The following is a 19,765-nucleotide window of genomic DNA, read 5'->3' as shown; positions in this document are numbered from 1 at the left end:
ACGGATATATATGGTAGGGAAGAATGAATAGTACATTCATTTAATTAAGGTTCTAGTTATACTTAAATTTTTATACTCTTATTTTTTCACTCTAATCATCGATTTGTTCTGAGACTGTCTTTCTTTTCATCATTAGTATATGTTAGTGAACACCAATGAACTAAAATTATATGAAATAAAAATAATATTTTTCTATTTATTCAATTTTTTAATTTTTATTTCATAATGTAAATGTGGTTGGAGTTTAGCCAGTATTTTCTTGCAAAAGAAACAGCAACACATAGAATATCTTGTCAATTTACTTCAATATAGAAGAGTAAGATCTATGACCTATGAAGTCTATAATAAATCACCGTACATATTTAATTTTTATGACATAGCTAGTCTTTAGATATGACATATTCCATACTGTGATATTACAATGCAATCAAAATACCCATGATATCTGAATCCTGAAGAGTTTTCTGAATCAGATTATTCAATAAAAAAACCTGAGATGATCTCAACAGCAAGGTAACTGAATGAAACTTCCTTCTTTCTCTCTAAGGCCTATGGCATATGGAAGCTTCCAGGCTAAGGGTTGAATCTGAGCCACACCCAAGGACTACACCACAGCCACTGCAACACAGGATCCAAATGGCATCTGTGATGCAGACTGAAGGAGTGCTGGATCCTTAACCTACTGAGTGAGGCCAGGGATTGAACCTACATCCTCACAGAGACAAACTTGGGTCCTTAACCTGCCACAGTAAGAACTCCGTGAAAAGTATTTTTGAGTTTACACTAATTGTATTCTCGTGTAGATGGAAAAGTTTTAACAAACAGAATGAAAGCATACCATGCTGAAAATCATTTGGGAATAATTCTTCAGTTAAGTATACAGATCTATCCCAAATATAATCAAACTAAACATAAATAAGTCTCCTCAAGTATAATATAAAAATGTTGTATGCCCAATCAGCTTCTGAGAAGTGATTTAATAATTTAAACAGTGGTTCAGGTTTTACTAGTTTCCGCTTGATGATTAATTTGCTATTTGGAGTCATGTTGGGAATTATGTTTTTGCTACCTCAGGTATAATTATGGGTAACATGAACCATAAAATAATCCAGTTTCCTGCTGCCACCAGTCTACTTCAAAACATTTATCTAAGAAAGGTTGAAAACACTTTTCTTTCTCACCTGCCAGTGTAACACAACATAGGAGTAGGCTTTTAAAAAAAGCTGTCCAGGGAAGTTTCCCTTGTTGCGCAGCAGAAATGAATGCAACTAGTACCCATGAGGACTTGGATTCAATCCGTGGCCTCATTCAGTGGGTCAGGGATCCCTCATTGCCCCTGAGCTGTGGTGTAAGTCACATATGCAGCTTCAATCCTAAATTGCTGTGTCTGTGGGTGTGGCTGGCAGCGGTAGCTCTGATTTAATCCCTAGCCTGGGAACTCTCATATGCTGAGGGTGCAGCCCTAAAAAGCAAAAAAAAAAAAAAAAAAAAAGCTGTCTCCAACAAAATTAGTTTTTACATTTGAATATTACATTTGTTAATCATAGAAATCAGAGAAAGGAAGAAATCAATGGGTGTGTAATCTAATTTAATTACTAATATTGTTTCTCAGATTAAACAGCAATAAAAATTTCTCAAAAGTGTCATTGTTAGTCTAAGCTTAAGACATACACATTTTTTTTTGCGTTTTTTTGGCTGCGCCCCTCATGGCATGCAGAAGTTCTTGGGCTAGGGACCAAGCCCACACCATAGCAGGGAGCCAAGCTGTTGAAGTAACAGTGCTGGATCCTTAACTCTCTGCATCACAAGAAACTCCTAAGACACAGATATCTTTATCAGCTCTATTATTGGACTGTACTATTTTTGAAGGAATCACATCTAAATAAAAATTATATAACAAAGCTTTTAGATGAGTGGGATATGTATTCCCCCCATTCCACAAATAGATAATTTTAATTTTTCCTTAAGTCCCTTAATGAAAGAGATAGTCCTTTAAATTAAGAAGTTAATAAAGGAATCAACTTACTTTTTAGTTGTAGAGATGAGAGTCAAGTTATATGAAGGAACAAGTTCATTTCTATATCTTTAAAATCTCACATCTCTTTTTTGTCTTTAATAAAGAAGTAGTAATAAAATGAAAAAAAAAAAAAAACAATTCCCAAGAAAGTCATTCCTATCTGAACTGGGAATGGTGAATATTTGGAACCAAGTCAGTGTAAGTATAGAAAATTTAAAATAAAATGTCATACTTGTTCTAATCAAGCATAATGAAATCATAATTTGGAAGTCTTATAAAAGATAAAGGCTCAATAAGTTTTAGGAACACATGATAATGACCCTAATCATGCAGTCATTTTCTTAACATCTCCCATGATATCAAGACTACTATTACATTTTAAGGATTTTTTAATCTAACTTTTGCTGAACTCTGAAATTTTCCAAGATCCTCCCACTAGTCCCCCTATTTCCACTATGGTCTAAAAAGAAGTAAGAAAATGATAAAAGCAAAATCTTATAAGAAATGACCATAATAACAATGTGATATTTAAGAGAGACTTGGAGAGAAAAATAAATTAAAATCACTTTGTTTTCAGAAAGAGAGAAAAAAATTGTATACATTTATGTTAAAGGAAAGCCAAGATTTATAAGGCATCAATAACCAGCAACCATCCACTACCATAGTCTAGATTTAAGAGGTGGTAAGAGGAGTCCAAAAAAAAATACTAAAAATATTTACCACTATGTCAAAATTATTTTTAAAAACTGCTAAACATATTTTTGAGACAGGCTGCCTACATAGAGTCTTAGAATCCAAACTACATAAAGTCATTTCTATACATATATATATACACACACATATATACATATATATGCATTGTGTATATATATATGTGTGTATATAAATAACACACATACATGCACACACACACACACATCTGTGGTTGTTAGCATCAAGGAATTGCATCAAGGAATTGAAATGCGGTCCTTAAATTTTTGTCTATTTCACTTAATTAGACATCTTTTGTTGGCCAAGGACAAAGTATATGCTGAGTGAATCAAATAATTGTGACTGGTCTAGGGCCAGTATGTACTTCTTTATTCTCTCAGAAATTGCCATGATATGGGAGGAGCTAAAGGCAATATAAATAAGCTTTTGCATATCAAATAATATGGTATTTAAATCCAACTCGTGAAATGCTATATACCCTTCTACTGTAGGGAAAACTGTAAAGTATCCTTATCTGACACAAAACTTCCTTAACTCAACACATATTCATAGAACACCTGTACCGTACCCTACCAAGTACTAGGTATGTAGCAAAGAATTAAATAGATCATGCTCCTGATCTCAGGGAGCAGGCTACTCAACCATAACACAATTGACCGAATCAGAATATATATTTTGCTTCTTGTATTAATATGGTGCATAATTAAAACGATGTGCCATTTATTAAAAGAAACCTGAATACCATGCCATAGGTTAGTGTTAAAAAAAAATTGTAGGCATTCATCTCTTCATACATTCAACACATAATTAGTCTTTTTTTTTGTTTTTTGGACACATTCATGACATGCAGAAGTTCCTAGGCCCGGGACTAAACCTTGCCACGGTAGCAACCCAAGCCAAAGGATCAAACCTACCTGCTGGCACCACAGAGACCCCACTGATCCTACTGTATCACAGTGGGAACACCACCATATTACTGTTTTTTATATATGCTAAGCTCATTCCTAATTCATAATTTGCCATTCTCTCTGGTTGGAAAGCTTTTTCCTCACATAGCCACATAGCTTGCTATCTCTCTTTATTCAGTTATCTTCTCAGTTACCTTTCTAGAGATGATTTTTCTGATAATTGTAACTAAAATAGAGCCCTCCTGTAACTGTCCATCCCTTATTTTTTTTCCACACAGCTCTTATGGTTATCTCATATAATATATCCTATATATTCTACCCCATATATATATTTTAATTTTTTGTCTTTTTGTCTCTTTAGTACCACACCCTCAGCACATGGAGGTTCCCAGGCTAGAGGGTGAATCGGAGCTGTAGCTGCAGTCCTATGCCAGAGCCACAGCAAAGCAGGATTCAAGCCGCATCCGAGACCTACACCACAGCTCACAGCAATGCTGGATCCTTAACCCACTGAGGGAGAGGCTAGGGATAGAACCCGCGTCCTCATGGATGCTAGTCAGGTGTGTTAACTGCTGAGCCACTAGAGGAACTCCTATTCTACCCTATATATAGGAAGGTACATTTCTTAAGAGGTTTCTTAAGTTCTTCTTAACAAGGGCAGGAAATTATTTCTCCAGCATCTGGAACAATTTCTGGCACCCGGTGAGCATTCAAGTGAGTATTTGTTAAATCACTAAATAGTAACACATCTACATAAATGAACCAAATACCAAGGATTGCTCCTTTCTATAAGAGCAAGAACAATCTTAACTGGAGGAAAAGCCAGAAGGTATATTAATATTAACAAAAATATAAGTACCAAATATAATGTTTCAAATGAAAGAGATCACAAAGCATATTGTCAAATAACATTTGCTATAGAAAATGTACTGTCCTTTTGATGGGGATGTGGTGAGCAACGGTAGGGCATGGTAAAAATCTCTCAGGCTTCTGCAGTGTGAAAATGTTTTATTGAGGAAGTACTAAATTTAGACATTATAAGATTGGTAAGATTCACCTAGGTACACAGAAGTTGGAAGGACACACAGTTCTAGATGGGGGATCAGGGAGGAAAATGGCATGAGAGAAAGAATGGGAATGCAGAAAAAAGAAAACAAACAAACAAACAAACAAAAAAACCTGAGGCCATGAGTAGTCCTGGAAGTACAGAGAGTGTGGATTGGTAATTTAGATGATATGGCTGGAAAGGAGATTAAAACCAGATTGAAAAGAGCTATACATGTCTTTCACAACTGTCTTTCACAAAAAGTATTTATATTTCCCACCTCTCAGGTCATTTAGAAATATTATCCTCTATCCTCTAGGAATATTACCTCATCCTCTAGGAATATTATCATCTATTACAACATCATTGACCTCTGGCTGTAACAATACCCTAAAACAATGCTATAAACTGTCAAAATTTCACTCAAGTGAAATCCAACTAATAGCTTTGTAACTTAGGTAATTTTCAAATAATACCCCTTTAATATCATTGCCAGTGTAATAAGGGCCTGACTTTCAAGTTGGGAAAATACAGCATGAAATGTTAATGACTTTTATAAAGTCATACCATAAATTATCTGCTTGTAACAATGATTATATGGCCAACAAAACTAGAAAGAATGGCAACATTATTATACTTAGCACACTACTTCACATTTTAAACTATGTGGAGACATATCATACCTGTGGGTCTCTGTAAATTCTTTTGTACTAAAATTCTTCTCAGAGTCCCATCCATGGCCGCTTCTTCTATGTGGGAGCGGTCCCCAACAACAGTCCAGTACATCATCCTGAAGAGATAAGTCAAGATCATGAGCCTAGTGATGGTGTGGCTATAAACCTAAACAGGGTCTCTTCAAACCCTGTGCATCAGAATCACCTTAGAGTCCTTGAAAAAGCAGATTTCTGGGACCAACTCTATACCTATGGAGTGAGTACCTCTAAGAGAAAGGTCTAGAAATCAAAATTTTCAAGTCTTACCTATCCCCCAAATTTAAGAGCCACAGTTTAATAAAACACACTATAGCTCACTGCTTGACATCTGAAGCTCAATTTTTAAAATTTCCTTAAAATTTTAGAATAAGACTATTTCTCACATTTGAAACTATCTTCTTGTGACAGAATATTAATTTTATCATGGATGCTACACCAATATGTTTTCTTTTTTGGTAGTGTAACTATTTTATCAGATAGAAATTTTTTTCTCACTTAGAAGACAACACAATGTACAATTATAGTAAGAAAATAACAGTTGTTCTTTTTACTTAGGATCTAATGATCCACTTTATGGGTGAATAGCATAGTTTATTTAACATTTCACTATTTCATTTTTGGTCATTGCTTTTAAGTGAAAAAATAAAAGACTAAAAAAGGGAAAATAAAGTAAAATAAAGGAAATATTTTTGTTACATTGCTTAAATTTGTTTATACAGATGCCTCTATTTTTATTATCAGAAATAGCCAAAACCACAAGTACTCTACATTGAATATGTTTAATATTATTTTTAATGTCTCAAATATTAAATTTTAGGTTAGCAATAGTAGCTATATGTTTTTCATTTCAGTTCCATTATTCTGAATGCACACATAAACATATACTCATACACTAAATGCATAAAGTAGCAAATGTTCTGGAAACAAATATATTTTGTTCCACTATTTGGAATGAAAGGACATGCTTTTATACAGAAGGAGCAGAGAGATTTTCAGAAGTCTTGTGAATCTGTTGTATGATGAACACTCAAACAAAAACAACACAACAGAGCATGGGTGGGACATCTCTTAAAATGGATATTCATATCAAGAATTACAAATAATCAAGTCATTAACCTACCCTCTTCTAGGATTTACAGCAATAGCATAGGGTTCTCCAGCCATATTTGTTAAGAGTCTGGTGCAGTTGGGACCATTCAGCTGCCCTACGTTGATAGAGTACCTCAGACTGGTCCAGTGAGTAGTGTAGTAACTGAACCAGTGCATTCTAGAATGGTCAGTCCAATAAATATTTCCAGCAACCCAGTCGACGGCAATGTCTCTGGGCCTTTTAAATTCAGGACACTAAAAGAAAACAAAAACAACAAATCACAGTATTTTCAAAAGCAAATTGGTGGAGTTTTCTTTTCTTTTCATTTTTTTTCTCAAGGGAATTTTTTCTTTTTTTTTAATTATTATTTCCCCAATACAATATTTTTTTTCTACTGTACAGATGGCGACCCAGGTACACATACATATATACTTTTTTTTCTATATCTATACAGTGAGATTGTTTGGGAATCATATTTACATAGTTAGGTGTTAATCATTACATAGATTTTTTTAAATGACTAACATACTTCATTTTATTCTTAATTTTTATGAATGTACAATTTCACAAATCATTGGAGTTTTACCTATCACTGCCTCTGTTTAACCACCACCCAGCCAAAATGTTTCCAGAATTATGGAAGAGTCATTTGTGACCTCTCTCGGTATTCCTCTCAGAGTAAGCATAATTCTCATATCTAACATCATAGTTTAGCTTAAACAAATCCATATAAACAGAGTCGTGCTTTTCTATTCCTGACTTCTTTGATTTAACATCATGACATGAAACTTACCCATACTGTTGTACATGTCAGCTATTTTTTGTTTGTTTGTTTTTTGTCTTTTTAGGGCTGCACCCGTGGCATATGGAGGTTCATAGACTAAGGGTCGAGTCAGAGCTACAGCTGCTGGCCTACACCAAAGCCAGAGCAATACCAAATCCAAGCCACATCTGTGACCTACACCACAGCTCACAGCAACACCAGATCATTAACCCACAGAGCGAGGCCAGGGATTGAACTGGCATCCTCATGGATGCCAGTCAGATTTGTCTCCACTGAGCAGCAACGGAAACTCCCCATGTCAGTTATTAATTGCTTTTATTTTGGGGTAATATTTCATTTTACGAATACAGATCTATTTGTTTACCATTTTACAGTAATATATATTTGTCTTATTTATAATTTTAGGCCATTACAAGAAATCATATGTGCATGTGTGTAAGCTCTCATTTCTGATCAGTCTTAAGATATATATATATGCTTAGCTTAAACAGATATGGCTAGGATTTTTTTCAAGAGTCTGTACCAATATTCATTCTTTTTAACAATTTAAGAAAGGTCTAGTTGCTCTGCATCCTTACCATATATAATTTGATTTACAACTGGAAAAGAATGTTAATACAAATAGACACATTTAGAGAGATACTAGATTTTAATGTCTTTTGAGGAAAGTTAACAGTCTCTCTCATTTATATTAAATCTGCTAGTTTGGATTTTCTGTGTAATAGTACAATACTGATTATTGTGAGACAAAGGTAAGAGAGTTCATTGGGAATAGACAGCAAGGAAAATAATGTATGCTCTGTGCCCTTCAATTAACATCACCACTTTGAGTTGGAACTAGTGTAGTAATTAACTTGACATAGTCAGGTTTATTGTGCATAACTAAAAGTGACAATTAATTCTCATGGGTATTATATTAAGAATAGAAAGAATTATTTGAAGGTGATTATAACTAGACATGTAGTCAATGTTTAAGAGCATTCTGGCAAGCAAGCAGCAGAAATAGGGGTTTTTAACACATGGCTGTTTCTTACATAATTTACTAGTAAACACATTTTATTAAAGAGTGGGCTTAGTTTAAAAGAGAAGAAATCGGACTTTTAAAAAAACAACATAAGAGTCCAAGAAATAGGAACTGCAAGTCATTATCTGTTGTGAGATTACTGGGATCTCAAGGAAGGACAATATAGCTTGAATTAAACACCAGAACCATAGAAATGTCTAATGATGCTCATGATCAGTCTTTTCAAATATTGATTTAAAAACTAAAATTATGAAATTTTGCAGTACCTTGATTCTCAACTCTAATAATAAATGCTATACATTTACCCAGTGTTATCCCATAGCTTAATGAAGTTAAATGAAAAGCATGCTGCAATATAACATGCTCCTAACATGCCATATAAATAATATTCATAAATGGGTAGTATATAAAATTTGTCCTAGCCAAATCACAAAATCATTTTCAAGTGTTCCAGTATGATTTAAATTAACTGTAATATTTTTCTGATTTGGCAGCATTTAAAAGTAAATATATCAACAAAGTGCCTGGGCATGTCAGTGTTAAGTCATAAATTTATCAATATGATGGACAATGGATAAATATAATTGTTATAAGCTGTGTAAAGCCTGTTAGGGCATATTTATCATTTTTAAAACCACTAGAGCAATTTTTGAGCATGCAAAATATATAATATTGGAAGTGTGGCATGAACATAGAAAAATGTCTATTTTCTCTTTATCAGATATTAATATATATACATGATTTTCTGTCCTAATGGTATCCTTGCTAATATTAAGGAACATATTTTATGCAAAGTTCTACTTTTTTTAATTTAAGATTTTTATTTTATTTCACTCATACTCAAATAAAAGGCTGACTTTTCCATTCTAAATTTCTAAACCTGGACTGCTAACAATTAAGAACTCAAATTTCTAATGATCATAAAACATTCACAAGTTTGATTCTGTGATGATTTTTCAGGTAAGCTGGCTGGCGAAAATTCTATTAATGGTGAATTCTGAAAGGATATATCAAATTTAGGTCACATTACTAAATTTGAGTGAAGAATATGTGCTTACTTTTCTATGGTAAGCACAAGAGGTACTCCTGATGAGTTATAGAGTCATTTAAACCTATACAGTTATTCTCTGGTTCCTTGATCAAGAAATCCCTAATGTCATTCCAATATTAACCAAAGTAGTTTGAATATGGGGTAAAGGATGATCATGCCCAATAAATTCAACCTAAAGTCATGAATCATTAATGATAAGATGATTCTCAGAGAAAAAATGGCAGTGGGGTGAAGATGTTACTAGGTGTTCATCCTCAATGACTCATAACATACTGAGTACTCAAAAATTCTCAACACTGAAAAGAGCAGAACTGAACAGAAGAAGAACAACAAAAACAATATAGCAACACGATGGTCCTATTAAGGAACCTATGGCCAAATTAGGAAATCATCTTTATAGTGAGTTCTGTAGGAAATAAGTAATCCCTTTTCTTTGCTCACTGCTTGACTGGCATTGTGAATAGCATTGGCCATATAAAAGGGACTCCCATATTGAGTGGATGTTGGTTGGAGAGTGGAAGGCAAATTCCTTTTGAGTTTTGATATAATGACCAAATAATATATGAAGGAGTTCAAAATCGATCAGGTACATACAAAAAGTAGGAAAACAGAGGAAAGTAAACTGAGGTTCTTGGCATGGAATGGAAATTGAGATGAAAACTAGAAACAGGAAAGTTAAACCATGTGCCTTTAAAGAGACCAAAAACAGAACCATCAAACACATCAGACTGGAAATATGAAGAAAATATGAAACTCTCATTTGCCCCATTGGCTAGCACACTAGACAGATAGGCCAGTGAACTAAAGGCACTAATGAAATATGTCATGTTTAAGAGACTGCAGAGGCATGTGGTTACCCAGACAACAAAAGGTATTGTTCATATTGTTACACAAAGTAGAAACACATTTTGACTGCTTTCTCCAGACAGATGATTTCTTTCCTAATAAGCTCTCTAAATACACAGCCAAAGTTTTGAGGCCTAAGGCATTCTTCTTTATAGAGATAGATTAGTCGGATGAATGAAACACTTAAAATCTTACAGGAAAATTGGCAGCTTGATTGTAACAAAATTAGAGGTTACTGCTTTAAACTACTAATTTTTTTACAGCTGCGGATTGTTAAGGTATCTGTCACAATTCCAGCTTCAGTAAACTAAAAATGTAAGTCACTGAAGGCATTTTTTTCAAATCAAGAAAAGAGGAGAACCTGTGAAAGGATAATTCAAGCATGTGGGCCATGGAAACACTGTCTTAAAAAAAAAATTCCTATAGTTAGCAATATAATAAGAAAATATAGCTAACACAAGGGTAGACTGAAGGGTCACATATTTTATCTGTGATTTTTTTATTTTTGTGTACATCTAAGAAAATTCAGTTCATTTTACTAAAGTTAATTATCTCCTGATATAATGCTATTAAAACAAAGATGTAAAGGCACTTGACGTAACTTGTGTGTGGGGTCGGGGGCGTCATACTCAGTAATGAGGCTGTTCATATTTTTTGGTTCATAAAATATGAATCAGAGGAAATTCTCAAAAACCAGGCAATAATAGTAAAATAGAGACTACACAAATTCTGAACATTATAAAATCCTATGGCTTCGTAATAGTATAAAATATCTAGATACTTGTTACTTCAATCAACCTGAGAGAGCAATGGCAAAATCAAAAAGAAGTAAGAAAAAGTTATATTTAGAGCTAGAATATGTAAGAGTTCCAAAATCACTTCAGGGATGAAACTTCTGGCTTCTAAACACAGTTTATTTATTTTTTTAATTATTTCAATATAAATAATTTAAAGGCTATATTTATTTATATTAGAACAATGTCAAACTGGCACAAACTCCTGTTAGGGGAAAAGAAAACCAAATAAAACTCTAATTCTCAGACAATTTTCAGAAAAGACGATATTTGTCTTTGGATTACTGGATCAGTACTGTATGCAACTTTATCATTTTTTAAAATCCTCTATTCTTTAAACTTCTCTGTTATGATTTACCACCCACCCTCCATAAAAAGCAAAACTGGTTCTCAAAACCTCATTCATAATATTAGCTAAACAAAAGATACCATGGAAAACTACAAAACACATCATATTTGGAATCAGAAACTGGTTTAAGAACTAGTCTTAGTTCTCTATAAAGTATGTGGCATTAGGCTTTTGATTAGATGATCTGTAAAAGTCTTTAGCTTCTAAAAACTATATTATATTACAGTTTAAAACATTATCCATTCCATGTAAGTCTATATTTTATACAGCCCTAGGAATGTACCTAATGCTAAAATATGAGTTTTCATGCATTAGTAAGTGAAAAATTTGTCAGTACTTACTGGGCAATTTTAATGCAAGTTAAATTAAAAAAAATTTAAGCAGATTCTAAGTTTAAAATTAAGAGATACCACTTAAAAATTAAAACATTTTTAAAAAATTAAGGTTATATAATATATCAAAAGCAGGCCAACATTCAAGAGTGGAAGAGCCAATTAGCTGCTTGTTGTTTTAATGAGCCATGTCTTCAGTTTGCCTCTCTCACCTGAATCCCTAACGCTAAGTCCAGTCTGTTTCACTCATTTATCTTACCTATATAGCTGGTTTGCAACCCATTCCTCAAAGAGACAAAGCAATTTGACTTTGATTGATAAATCATGTATATATAAGAAAGGGGGTTAAAACAGCAAAACATATAGAAAAAGAAAAGTCAGAAAAGAAAATGTTGAGCGTGTCTTTAGAGTTGTTAGGTAAGCATCGTGTAGACAAACCGGAATATTCTATCTATGTAGCAGATAAGCATAGGTGTATATATCTGTATATGATTATGTATACATAAATTGGGCTCATAGTTATAGTTCAGTGTCTCTCATTTATCAAGTTAACTCAAATAATGAAAATACATGCATATGTGTACATATACATAATGCTGAGTTTTATGTATCATTTTCTTGCCTGCTTCATTAAAATTAGTTTTCTGCTATTTTATTAATCCCTAGATAAACTAGCAATCCAATTTTTAAGTCTAAACAGAAGCTGGAATAATAACGAGGTCACCTTGTAGGCTACTTCCAGGGCAAACAATTGACATTCTTCAGATGGTAGTCAATCTTTTTGTGAGCCTGTGCTTTCAAATAGGAATGGTTGGTACAATTAGCCTTTGGAAGGTCTGAAAATACATTATGGAGGCTGAGATCTCTAATGCCTAAAGAAGACCAAGACCAAGCTTAATAATGACAGTAACAATAATGCCATTCTTATTAAGAAGTGTTGTCTTATTAATAAAAGATATTTTATTAATTAGGATAATTAAGGGAGGTGAGGTAATAACATATATAAAGATTATGAAGAGAAGCTGCATTCTTATAAGTGAAATATGTCCTATTATGGCTATGAAAATGTGTGTGTGTATATGTGTATATTCACAGGTGTGTAACGAGAGGGGATTGGTGAGTGATGTGGCTAAACATCATGGAGAGGCTTGTAAAACAATGATTTTTCAATGGAAATCCATTAGAAAGATTTAAGTAGGAAGATGTGATGATGACATTAATGTTTTAAAATTATTTTGGCTACAGTGTAAATAATGGTTTGGGGCTGGGGACCAGAAATGGATACAAGAAATGCATAGGAGGCTTATTCAATGTTCTCCAGAGGGCATATTGTGAAAGTTTAATTGAGATTTCTGTGAGACAAAAGTGGATCAAAATTGGGTATATCTGGAGATAAAAATATTTAAATTTGGGATGAATTGAATACCAAGGATGGGAAGAATAACTTGTAAAGGATAACTTTCAAGATCAATATGCTTTTACTATGTATACACAAGACTGTCAATCAATTGTTTCTAACTTAAAAAATATGCACCTACTTTATAACAGGTCCTGTTCTAGATGCTAGGATTACAGTAGTAGCCAAACAGTAGAGGGAAAAAAAGAAACATAACACCCTGCCATCTGGGAATTTATTTATAGTAAGTTAAGGTGGATAATAGAAAATTAACATAATAAACAGATAAATTATATGGCAGCAATGAAAATAAGTACAATGGAAATTAAAAAATCAGGGTATTGAGGATTCTGAGGTGGAAATGGGGCTATATATTGCAATTATCAATAAATTATGCATTCAGACATTTGAGCAAAGACTTGAAGGAGTTCAGGAATTGAGTCATGTAAGATATCTGGCTGAAGAACATTTTAGGACAAGTGAACATTTCAGGAAAGGCTTCCCCAGAACAATGTTAAGTAAGAAAGTGGTAGAAGATGAAGTCAGGGAAAGAACTGAGACTAGATCTTTTAAACCCTTATGAAATTATAAGAATTTCTGTCTTTTCAGTGGGGAACTATGGGATATTTTTGATCAGAGATATGATATAATCTCTTTTAAGTTTTACTTAGGGACTTCTATCTACTGTTTTGTGAGTAATAAGGAAAGGAGGAAGATCAATTAGGAGGGTGTTGCACTAATTCCAGAGAAAGATTATGGTGATTCTAAACTAGGTACTTGCAGTCATTCAAGTAAGGTAATCAGCTCCTGGACATACTTTGAAGATAGACTCAATAGTATTGCCTGATTTTAGAGTTATAAGCGAAGCAGAAGGGTCAATAATGACTTTAACATTTTTACTGTGAACACCTGGAAAATGGAGTTGCCATTAAATGAGATTGGGGAAGCAGATTTTGTGGCTCATATGAGAAGTTTATTTTTAGGGATGCTACTCCAGGATTTTTTTAAAAACATCCAAAAGGAAACGCAAAGCAAGCAGCTGGACAGAGCCTGATCTCAATTAGGCAACTATTAACGTGGTTTTCTGTTAAACCATGAGACTATATGAACTCCACGAAGAAGTGAAGAAAGATAGAAGACGATCAAGGTCCAAACCCAGTGCATCCCAATAGTAAGAGGGAAGGAGAAAAGGATCTAGCAGAAGACACTGAGAAGGCAAGAGAAAACAAAGAACGAGAACAATAAAAGAAGATCGCGGTGATTTATCTTAGAACTATTTTGTATAACAGGGTTATTATTACATCAAATGAAGTTAAGAAACAAGAAGGTCTTTTAAAAGGTTAAGTAGAAAGACTGATACTGTCACTACGTGGAGAAAAGCTTCTCAGCTCTGGAACTACCAACATTTTGGTCAGGATAATTCCTTGTTGTGAGGAACTATGTTAATGCATTATAGATTGTTAAGCAACCTCTCCAGCTTGTACTCAAAATGCCAGCAGCATTCCCCAGCTGTGACAACCAAAAATATCTCCAGACACTACCAAATGTCCCCTGGGGTGAAAGATCACTCCAAGTGTTGAACCACTGGTGTAGAGCCGCAGAGCGCTCTATGATGTCTGCTTCCTCCATGAGTCTAAGCATTTGTCAAGGTCCTTAATGAATCTGTGTCTCCAAACCTTTAAACACTTCTTTGTCTTCTTTCACTTGGTCTTTTATCTGTACACTAGAAATATAACCTCAATTTCTTTTTTGAAAATACTCTCCTCTCTTAATTTTTATGACTCTACATTCTCTTGTCTTCTTCTAAGGCACTGACCACTCCTTGTCATCATTTTAATCTGGCCTCAAAGCTTGGTTCCAGTTCCCTCTTTTTTTCCCCTGTTAATCTAACATGACTTCATGATTTTAGAGATGTATTCTATTTTTCTATTCCTTAATGTGTATCTCCAGTCCAGAGATCCAAGATAAAGCTTTGTATACACCACTGACTACTTGACATCTTACTTGGTTCTCTTACAGCTGTCTCAGACTTGACATGATTACAACTGAACCACAGGTTACTTTTTTCAGTATCCATAAAATTCTACAATCCAGAAATCTAGATATCAGTCTTGAGTCCTTCCTGTCCTCATTTCCCACATTCATTCCATTTGCAAACATTTTTCCTTAAAATTCTACTACCTTCAATTCCACTGAAATTGCAGTTGTGTAAACCACCACAATTTTTAATTGAGCACAGTTCTCCTATGTAGTCTCCTTCTGTTTCAGTTTTTTCTTCCACCAAATCCATTCTCCACATAAAAAGTAAAATAATTATCTTATACATAAATAAGATGGCATTACTTCCTTCCCTCCTCCTAAGTCTTAGCAAAAAATCTCCTCTCTTCAAATGTGCCTTATTGAACCATCTCTCAAATCTACAACATTCAAGTTTTTCTCTCTTAGTCCATTTTTTATTTCCTAAAATATACTTTTTAAAATTGGATTTTTTGCATGTATTTATTTATTTATTTATTTATTTATGAGTTTACTGGACTTGTCTTTGTTCCATAGAATAAAAACTTCATGAGGGCAAGATTATTTATTATATCTAAGAACCCAATGACAAACCTAACAAACAGAACTCTTTAAATAAAGCTTTGTGTATGAATAAATAAAACTTGACTGGTTCACTTTAAAATGCTATACAATCTGATCAATAATTATAGTATTATTAATTATAGAATCATATGTTTTATATAGTCTTACAAAGATTTATGTTCAGTAAAGTTTTGAATATTGATCACAGCTCTTTCAGAACCGTTAACTCTAATCAGTATGTATTATGGAGTGCCTGTCTTATGCAATCAACAAAAATTGAGCCACAGAATGATAATAATGTAATATCTGATAGTTTTAGATTTCTTCCAAAGTAATCATAATAAATTTTTAGTCATTTCCTGCTTTGAATAAACTCAGATGGATTTAAAAGTATTCTTGTTAAGCACGTATAGACAGTTTCAGTTTAGAGTTTAATGGTTGCCATAAATTTATAATACTAAAGAAAAAAAACTAAAAAAAAAAGAAACTATCAATTTTTACCACTACCCAAATGTCCTAAAAAATACTTTGAATTTTTTGATAAAATTTATGAATACACACACACATACATACAAATAAATTTATAAGTATGAATATGTACCCACACGTAAGTGCATGTGTGTGTGTGAGGGTGATGTATACACACATCCATATATTGAATGTGAGTTTTATGGATAGAACTCTGATTAAAAAATGAAACCTATTAAAGAAAACTTAATTGAATATTTCATTAAAGGCTTTTCAGGAAAAATTGGTTTGTCAACTTTTTGAAAAAAGATATGATTATTAATGAATAAAATTATAGGCATGTTTATTCTGAAAATTCTTTTTCATAATAGAGAATATGCCAAAAAATGGTATCTCATATTCACTTCTCAAAGTCAGGTAGATCAAATGAACCATTTTTTTTGCTCAGGACTATTTAGCTCTTTAATGGTAAAAATCAAATTTGTATATTCAAAGTCATTTGCATTTTTCCAAGCATCAACCTACTTTATAGGGCTGCCATCATGTGCTCTGCTATACAGCATTTCATACTAGAAATGATAAATTGCCAAAAAGTATGTACAACTGTGGCATAATGCTATCATATTCTGTTCTGACTACTAAAATTCAAATTCAGAAATCTCATTATGCTTTACATATAGATTGAATCCTGTTAGTCTTTTAAGTTTTAAATTATTTAATTTTCTTAAAAGAAAAAGTCTATCCATTTTGTATAGCCCAGGGGGTTAGAAAATCATAAGCATTTCTATCTATAAATAACTTAGTCTGCATTTGAAATTCAAATTTGCAATCCTAATTACTATTCCAACCATTTTCACAGATTATAGAAGAGAATTCCCTTCATGATTTCTAATTTCATGATCTTCCTTTTGAATGGACTTCAGTTAACATTTAGTTGTCTGGGCAATATTCTTCTGATTTCTGTACATCTTTTCTGCCCATTATTGAAATGAAAATATTCCAACATTTTATGTATCTATGAATACACTTTCAAGATATTCAGCTATCACATGGATAATTCCTTCCATTAGGTTCACTGATAATGGAGTTATAACTAAAGTATCCATAGTTTGATTTGTATATTTTTCTTTCAGCTATTGATTCAAAGACAGAAATTAAGGTACCATATTTAGCTAAGGAAAAAAATCTTAAGTTTCATTTTTCTGAGGAGTGAGGAATTCTCAGGTCAGCATCATTTAATATTTGTGCCAAAACTTAGAAGATAAAATGGATTGCATGTTCATTAAACTAATGAATAACTATTTGGTGACTATTAACAGATCAAATAAAATACATGGCAGAGAAATTTTTAAGTGTAGAAAATCAATTCTTTGTACACAAGATCAATTTCAGAGAAATAAATACAAATTGTCCAGGTAATAACTGGGTAGACATAAACTATATCACAAATTTTTTTGAAATTATACATATTTACTATCTGGAAGGGACTTTAGAAATGTTCTACTTCAATGTAGTAGTTTTTCAGTATGCTGAAACTCGGAAATTTAGTAAGTGTCTCAAAGTCCAGGTTGTGTCACGTTATAGCTATACAGCCATAGATAAGATATTTAATCATTCAGTTACTCACATTGCTCATTAAATTAAGTTGGAAAGAATGGATTTATTCCATATTTATAATATTGAGAAATCACAATTACAAAAAGGTTTAGGAAGCAAAGTTAAGTAATCAGTGGGGGCTTAAGTTTTTTTTAAAACAATACATTGGTTGGAATTCCTAAGGCATGCTTAATGGCTTAGAATGTGGTGCTAAAACTCATGGCTCAGTGGTTCCAACCTTATAATTATGGCATTTAGGTAGCCCTGTTGGGCTTCTAGAAAATGTATACTAATGTTACCCACTTTTCTTCGTAGTGAATATTGTTAGTGAGGGGTAGGTCCAAGAAGAGAGAAAAACAAAGAGAAAGTCTAGATTATACAATACATCTAATTACTACCATTAAAAGACTAATGAAGTTTCAAATCCTATTAGAAAAAAGGGTAATCAATAACTACATTGATTATGAAAGATTCTATGCCAATTAATAAAATTTAAAATTATAATATGTAGTATACATAAATTTAAATATACAAGTATGATATATAAATAAAATATATACATTTACATATTTGAGTAGATAAAAATTTAGCTATTAAACAAATTTGGCTTCTGATCTACAATAAACTATTCACTAGAGACTACTTATTATATTTACCAATCTTGATTAGGCTAAAGCTAAAACATCAAAACATTTTCACTGGAAATTACATAAAAAAATAAAGATATGTTTTTGCCACTATTAAATTCAGACAAGAGTAATTTTACAATTAATTTTAATGTGAGAATTTGCATTATAGAGAACATCTTGCCAATGTCATCAGTATCACTGTCATCATCAATATCATCAGCATTATCACCATTATCATTATCATCATTCTGCTAATCTATACACTACTTAACTAACCTAAACAGAGTATATGTATATAGATATATAGATATATAATGTAGATAGATAGATAGACAGACAGACAGATGTATTCCTCACTAAAACCTCATGACAAGGAGAGCACAGAGAAGCTAAAAATCTCATAAGCAACAAGAATAAGATTAAAACCCAGGCAGTATAACTCCGCAATATATACTTCTTGTCACTTTAATAAAATGAAATCGTACCAACGGAACAATGGTTTTACAAAGCAAATTTATAATTTAGAGATAAAGCTAAAGCTAGTCAAGACTAGTCAGTCTTTTGGTGTGATAGGAAGATTGCTTGTGAGTGAAGGAAAGTAGAGTAACCCATTACATTTCTTGCTCTTTACCAAAACTATCCTTAATAGAACTGAATCTGTTAACTATGTTTGGGGGAGAAGGAATTAAAGAAAAAACTCTGATATATATGGATTTTTACTCACAGTCTATTTAATCTAACCTGAATGTAAAAGCTAAGATAGCTTATTTTAAATGCAGCTTATTGCCATCTACTATGGATAAAAAATAGTGTTCCAGATTTACAGCAAATCATATTCATATAGTTCAAATCTTTATGGTAGATACCACTGCAATAGGTAGTGAGTACTTCCAGATAGGTATCTCTGATTCTTTTCAAATACAAAGATTTCATTTTCTCCTATTGTGATAACTTGACTTTTACATTGTATGGGAATGTGCCAGTACCCCCGCCCCTACCCCAAGTAAATATATATCTATCATCTCTTTGACAGGTTACTTCAAAATATAAAATACTCAATAAATTGATATGCCCTAAAACAAAAGAAAAAAAGGATAGTCTACAACCACAAATCTAAACAAATGCTCTAGTTTATTCTTCTCAAAAAGAATAACCATGATAATCAATATGTTTGTCATATACCAGCAAACAACATTGCTCAATTTGGGATGTGGCCTTAAATATAGTTATTAGGAGTCAGAAGAAATGGTTACACTATTGGGTTGATCTCTTGCCCTAGAAGAGAAGTATAGCTCTGATATTGGTAAGAAAAATTTCCCTGCATATTTTTGACAGTTTAGTTTCTAATTTGAAAACAAAGTGATAGTTCCCAATCTACCTCAGGATGAAAAAACCCCTCATGTTCATAATATATCGCTAAATACTACAAAAT

The 19,765-nt window shown here is 32.7% G+C and overlaps 1 protein-coding gene across 5 annotated transcripts in view; it reads right to left on the bottom strand.

The window, feature by feature from the left end:
* Nucleotides 1-19,765, bottom strand: part of LRP1B (LDL receptor related protein 1B) — a 1,884,722-nt gene that overhangs the window by 91,548 nt on the left and 1,773,409 nt on the right. For all 5 annotated transcript variants that reach the window (XM_084998912.1, XM_084998914.1, XM_021076285.2 and 2 more), the window contains 2 exons: nucleotides 6,515-6,738; nucleotides 5,365-5,471 (listed from right to left, as the gene is read on the bottom strand). In XM_084998912.1, the coding sequence (XP_084855038.1) occupies nucleotides 5,365-5,471; nucleotides 6,515-6,738 (331 nt within the window). The remainder of the gene's footprint in view (nucleotides 1-5,364; nucleotides 5,472-6,514; nucleotides 6,739-19,765) is intronic.

The sequence above is a fragment of the Sus scrofa genome, chromosome 15, assembly GCF_054392235.1.
Source record: "Sus scrofa isolate SSC_HxYL_T2T_F1_AM1 chromosome 15, Sscrofa_HxYL_maternal_Yorkshire_Landrace_v2.0, whole genome shotgun sequence".
Lineage (NCBI taxonomy): Eukaryota > Metazoa > Chordata > Mammalia > Artiodactyla > Suidae > Sus > Sus scrofa.
The sequence above is the reverse complement of the archived record's forward strand: the minus strand, read 5'-3'. Positions and strand labels throughout refer to the sequence as shown.